Source organism: Haplochromis burtoni, unplaced genomic scaffold (assembly GCF_018398535.1).
Source record: "Haplochromis burtoni strain Fernald_Lab_line unplaced genomic scaffold, NCSU_Asbu1 Contig_249, whole genome shotgun sequence".
In the NCBI taxonomy this organism is placed as follows: Eukaryota; Metazoa; Chordata; class Actinopteri; order Cichliformes; family Cichlidae; genus Haplochromis; species Haplochromis burtoni.
Window position 1 is genome coordinate 199,366 of NW_024582610.1, and position 6,404 is coordinate 205,769.

General features: G+C 41.3%; 1 protein-coding gene across 6 annotated transcripts; it reads right to left on the reverse strand.

The window, feature by feature from the left end:
- Positions 1-696: 696 nt before the first annotated feature.
- On the reverse strand, positions 697-6,201 carry dohh (deoxyhypusine hydroxylase/monooxygenase). 6 transcript variants are annotated; one of them, XM_005938414.3, is made up of 6 exons: positions 6,098-6,201; positions 5,449-5,555; positions 4,724-4,891; positions 3,587-3,663; positions 1,376-1,631; positions 697-1,120 (listed from the first exon to the last, which is right to left on the reverse strand). In XM_005938414.3, the coding sequence occupies exons 2-6, from the start codon at positions 5,552-5,554 to the stop codon at positions 810-812; spliced, it is 918 nt and encodes a 305-aa protein (XP_005938476.1). In that variant the 5' UTR covers position 5,555; positions 6,098-6,201; the 3' UTR covers positions 697-809. The 6 variants fall into 6 exon arrangements, with proteins under 6 accessions (XP_005938476.1, XP_005938477.1, XP_005938480.1 ...); XM_005938415.3 differs by having other exon boundaries at positions 5,449-5,558; positions 6,098-6,187; XM_005938418.3 differs by having other exon boundaries at positions 6,067-6,160.
- Positions 6,202-6,404: the final 203 nt, after the last annotated feature.

A 6,404-nucleotide genomic window follows, 5' to 3' on the forward strand; every position in this document is an offset into this window, starting at 1 on the left:
GTTTAAAATGAGAAGTTTGCATCAAACTGTAGAACCACAATGCAGGATGAATTCAGATTGAGCAGAGGGTCCTTACTCAATAAAATAGAGGGTCCAGGAGGGTTCGCTCTCTCTTTGCCACGCTTTTCTGCCCCATTTTCTTATTTTGCCTTCTCTTCTGTGTTGTTTTGTCTTTTGCACGTGAATATGTGGAAGGCTCTATAGCCTGGGGTTGCACTGCTTTGTGTTGTCCTGCTGTTCTGTTGGTTGTGACAGTCCGTTTTATCGTTTATATGACTCCATTCAATAAACGAACTCTGCTCTTTTCCAGATGATCTTTTTGAGTGGGCTGATTTTTAGTTGGACATAAAAAAAACTCAATATGCAAGCTGGATAGAGTTGATTACTTTGGCTTTAAAATTTAGGACTCAACAAACCACACTCATTCATCTCCTGATCACCAGTCTGTTTCTGGTGCCATACAACAGAGGCTGGCTGGTTGTTATAGCAGTCCTTCGTTACTCACTCCACTGCTTCTGTGCACGTCTCCCAATGTTGCTGTTGGCTGGGCGGCTTCTCCTCCATATTTGTACTTGGGGATGATTTGAAGGAGCAGCTGAATGATGGGGCAAGAGCAGCAGCTGGTCAAAGGCACAGGCTATTAGGGTGGATGACCCTATATTATCCATGTTCCACCCTTTATTATTATTATTTTTAATATATTTGGTTTTCAACTTAGCTATATTGAAGTAAAGAAAATATTACTGTTAGCCACAAATTGTGTTTAATTACCTTTAAACACAAGGTGACCTCAGTACTGACCTAAATAATTAACCCTGTAACCTGACCAATCCATCTGCATACTGGAACTGTCCACTGTTTTCATACTCCAGCATGTCAAGTGCAACCTCACAGCTCTCCTTGACAACACGCTCTTGGTCTTCACGGTAACGCTGCAGCACGGCCAGACACTCGTCTTTGCCAATTGAGCCTAGAGCCTCCGCTGCCTCATGCCGGACCATGGGGTTCTCGTTGGAACGCTCCAAAGCTGCACGGAGGGCTGGGACTGCTGCTGGATGCTGCATCTGCCCCAGAACATAGCCAATCTCATGACGGAACAGAGCACTGGAGCATTGCAGGCCTGGAGGCAAACAGAATCGGATGCACATATTAATTTCCACCTGCGTAGTTCTACATAGTTATTTTTATACTTCACAAGGATTTAAAGTTACTGACTTTCATATATGCATATATTTTATTAGGTGCTCAGTAACGACATCTTCAAGTTCCTTGAGTGTTCTAGAACCATGGTTTGCATGTAGTATTATCAGATTAACGATGACTGCTGAGTGAAATAAATGTTCCCATAATTGTTTACCATAAAGTTGGACCTTACCGTCTCCTAGTGCCAACACAGCCTCCTCAGTGCCAAGGTTACGCAGGGCAAACATGGCACGGTAGCGGTCAAAGAGTGGCAGGCTTTCATCCAGCAGTGCGGAGCGCAGCTCTGGCACGCTCTTCCTTGCTGCTGGAGGGGCTGGGTCTACAGAGCAGTAGGGGTTTTTATCTGTGTGTCCGTCCTGCAACGTTTTCTCTCCTCCACTCTGAAGCCATTCTAGCCGCCGAACAGCCAGTTGACATGTCTCTGCAACCTGTATAGATTGAATGTCAACTTTTATGTCATTTTCTGTATCAACTGAGTGTTAATAATTGAGAGTGCAAGCTGCAATTTTAGTTGTGGTTTCAAGTATCAAGAGTAACTGAAATTATCACCAAATGTAAACCTCAAAAAATAATAAATGGCATTTGTTTATAAATAAAAATATGTCCAATTATGAAGTTAAAACACTGGAATACTGAGGCAAATGAGATTATATACTGGGAAAGTCAGTGGTTCAGTCCAGGCAAAAAATTGCCCCCTATGAGATCATAGGTGTGAGTTAACTGTCAAGTGTGTGACTGTGCTAAATAAAGCACAGTTGTATGCTGTATGAAGCATGCTAAATGACATATCAGACTTGAATTCTTCCAAAAGTTGAAGTCATATTTACTTTGTCTCTGCTTAGCGTCTCTTAAAGTTCCTCTGACTTACATATTTAATGTTTCTGACAAACAATAAAACAACATGAGATGATGAGTATATGAGGACCATTATGACTGTATTTTAACCAGTCAATTTCAAACTGCTGCTCTGCTCACATTCAGTTTTTATGACCGTAACATGGTATGTATACCCTCTGAAAATTAGCAAGATTTTGTTACCACTCACTTAGAACTCACCAAATCAAATGGTGGAGAGTCCCAGGTATTTAAACCCTAGTGGGGGTTGTGCCTTAATGTGGCCATTATGCTCACCATGTCTCACACTGACTTTCGTTGTGACAAAACCTGGCACATTGTGCTGCGGCCACCACAAGAAAGTTTTCCCTTCCCACTGTTGCCAAAGCGCTTTCTCATAGGGGGTGATATGATTGCTGGGGTTTTGAATTGAATTGATCAGACAGCTGCAGGGAGTTTATAGATACACCAAGAATAAAAACCAGTAGACCAGAAAATTCACACTGAATGTTGAATGTTAGCAATTTGAAGGAGTGAAATAAACCAGGAGTAAATGGAACACAGTTTTAGTTACCCTTGTAAACTACTGCTGTAATTCCAACATGGCTTGAGCACATCTGGGAATTTAAGTATTGGGTGGACAAAGTTCCACAGTCCCACATTTTAAGGAAAGTTTCACCGATACAGGAAATGATTGATACAGGACAGATTGCTTTCCAGTGGCTGCCCACGAGGTGTATAAAGCCTTGCTTGAGGTTCTCTGACAATATATTAAGTCATTAGTGCCAAGACAGACAACTATTGCAGAGACTTTGTGGTCTTAATGTCCTTCATGTGGGCACCGCCATGTGTCAGACCATAGAGCGACCAACAACAAGCACCAGAATTAAAAGGACGCTCAAGGTGGTGGCAGATGTTGTTAGGGGGCACAGTAGCATGTCATCAATCAGATGCAGCAGTAGGAGCAGTAACAGCAGCAGAAATAGAGGTGGCAGTGGCAGCAGCAGTACCCAACAAGACAAGCGCTGATCCCCAACTTACAAGACGGAGTCTTGGATATCATCTTGTAACACTGAGTATACCAGCAGACAATGTCAGAGCAGCAAGCAGTTAATAAACAGGCTAAAAAAATAAATAATAATAATAATGATAATATTTTAAAAAGGCTAGCAAGGAAAACCACGCTTCAGGGATGGATTGGAATGCAGTGGTGACACTATAGAGTTGAAGATGTCAAAGTAGAGGGCATAGTTTCTGTACCACCAAAGATTTAATAAACTTAGTAAAAGGTTTTAGGAAAAAACTTTAAAAGGCAGCAGGAAACATCAAGAGCAGCCTGAAAGATGGCCGTTAGGAGGTGATGTGACAATAAAGGCATGACAACAACCAGTCAATTCAAATACAACAGTCAATCATGTTTTTCAGTTACCTTCAAAATTAATTAATATCCTGTTAAATTAGTCAAAGCCTAAATTGTAGGTCTGTTCTGTAGCAGGTAAAATGGAAATCAAGTTGAAAGTTGCAGGCAAGTTTTGTGATATGCTCTTACCTCAACGACAGGATCCTGACTGTACTCTTTCAGTAGGTTCAAAACCACAGAATCACCAATTGCCCCCAGAGCTTCCCCTACAAGTACACAGAGATAGCAGTCAGACTTCAAAACTGCACCGCTGTTTCCAGCTTTCATTTGTTTTTGCATCCTGCAAGTCTCAAAATATTTTCTGAAAAGCATCCATCATGCTTGCGCCAGGAAAGTATTGTGAGTTTGCATACACATGTATGAAAACTTATACTTTTCTACACAAACTTATGTTTAGCAGAAAGAGAGTGGTTAAATATTAGCTCACTAACAGTCCCTCATGCCAAATGCACATTCTCAGTTTCTTTCAGTTCAACGTGACCTTCTTTAGGGACAATTCTGCCAACGTGTGGCCTTTTCGCAAGGCACCTAGTGCTCCTTACAAAGACCACTAAAGCATTTTAATGTGGGGGCAGTATATTTGGCTACTCATTTTAGTATTTATTGTTTTGGCAGTCCTTGATATCATTCAGATGCCATGATTGTGTACTGCAGTGGATGGAATTCCAGCTCCACTGTCTACATAAATGGTCCTTGTGGTGCTCTAGAGACCAGAGCAAGCTAGGGAGAGGATTGCATCTCTCAAACCAGAACCTGCAGTACATGAAACTGGTCTACATGTCATTACTCCATCTCCACAAGGCTGCAGCACAAAAAAAACAACAACGTTGTAACCAGCCCAAAATGGCAAAGCTTCAGACTCAATTGACAAGCAGCTGATTATACGATTATACTGCTTTTTGTCACAAAGTACTTAGCAAAGATAAGAGTTGTGAAGGAGCAACTAAATTATATTATTTAATTGTTTAATTATACCACCTTACCTAAATTACTGTTAAGAAAAAAAATTGATGACATAAGAGAATAGCTCATTTTCTACTTTTCTGCTACTCTAGGTATTTTACACAGTGCACGTGCGTCTGTATTGCGCGTGTGTTGTAAATACAAAAAGCAGATTAATTGGGAACTTCTGTACTTAGTGCAGCAACAAATGAACACTTGGACACGCACCATCTGTGCAGAGCACAGAGCTTACATAAAACATACTCTGTCAAAATACTTGTGTTGGTAGTACACAGACTCCTCAACCTCATCAAGCATGCTTACCTGCTTCATGCCTAACCATTGGCTCCTGCTGTTTATCTTTGAGAACAGCAGTCAAAGTAGGAATGGCCCGTTTGTCCTGCATCTGTCCCAGGCAGTAAGCCAACTCATGCTTCAGCAGGGCTGATTCATCAGCGAAGGCTTTGCTGATCCATTCTATAGCTTCAGCACCTGACACACACAGATGACACCCTGAATTAGTTCACCCAAAAATCACTACAGGCATTCAGTCACAGCAAATATATTGCAACAATATGCAACAGCTGTGCTGTGATTTCAGTTTACATTAAAAAAAGCTCTCTCAGAGAAAAAGAAAAAACTGAATGTCTTGTCTTTCAAACAGTACAGTGCTGCTTTCTGTGATTGAGCCAACCAGACGACGAGGAAAAGACTGGAGGCTGCAAGTCTGAGAGCAAGACGTTATTGCAAAGTTTAGGGATTTAAAGATTACTTTTTTCATGTGAGTTTTGTTGGAAAACATAGGGGCTACTAAAATATAGTGAAAGGACAGAGAAACAACCACAACTACATTTGAAAAAAAAGAAAAAAGAAGAAACTGAATGTGTGGGGTGAGTCCCACCCCTACAAACCAATGTTGGAGTCCTAAATATTACTGCAAATCTTGAGTACTGGGCACACGGATTGCTGCTATTTTGTTACTTAGCTGAGTGCTTTTGTCATTTATCCAGTTTTTGAAAATAAAAAACTCTGTGGTCCTGGTGTTTTACCTCCCAGGTTCCTCAGGGTAAATAAAGCTCTGAACCGCTTGGTCAGGTCCTGTCTCGGGTCCACCAGATCCTGTCCTATTGATGCAACGTTCTCGACAGTAGCCATGCTGCTGGAAAGAGAGCAACACACTTATGACTCTTGGACCTGTAAACTTAGAGCAATGTGAAAGCTTTTTTGTCTTACTAATATTCAAGTCTTATTTATCTTATTTATGCTAAAAATCTAAAACTGCTAGGTGAAAACAAAACGGTTATATAGACTATAACCGAGACATATGAGGATTTTGACTAAATACCTCGAGTCCAGGCCAATATTAAAACCAGCTGCGGAGGATATAGTATTTAGATATCGTTTCTGTCCACGGCCCGCAGCTAACTCTGTACTTTATATGATGTATTATTGATCTTTTTCACGCTTCTCTCCTTCCTGGTGAACACCGCTGTCACTTCACTACATTCCGGTGTCTCGCGCCTGAGTCGGGAGCACGCGCTGAGCACACCGGCTTCCACAAATAAACCATCGCCTATCATTGGCTGAACTCTTTCACAACTACCTCACACGGTATTCACTAACTCCACCACACAACGGTGCTCAGTGTAAACATTGTCTAAACATACCAAGCTTCAGTATGTACAGTGTTTCACACACCTCTGTCACGGTCCCCACAGCACAATCCACGGACAGTCGCAGGAAGCGGTTGTGTCCTTCTTCTTTTTTGTTATTTTTGCAGGTGGTTGGAAAACTACGAAATTGTGTTTTGCCGCCACCAGCTGGTATGGAGTGTAGACTCAAATGTCGCTCCAAAAACAAAAAAACAGGGCTATTTAAGAACATAAACCACACACCTTTACAATATTTGGAATGGAGGTAGCAATAGAAAAAAAATCTAATAATGTTGTGTGTGTAACTTTTTTCTTTAGTCGGACAGATAAAGTAAAAAAGAAGCTCATGCTAT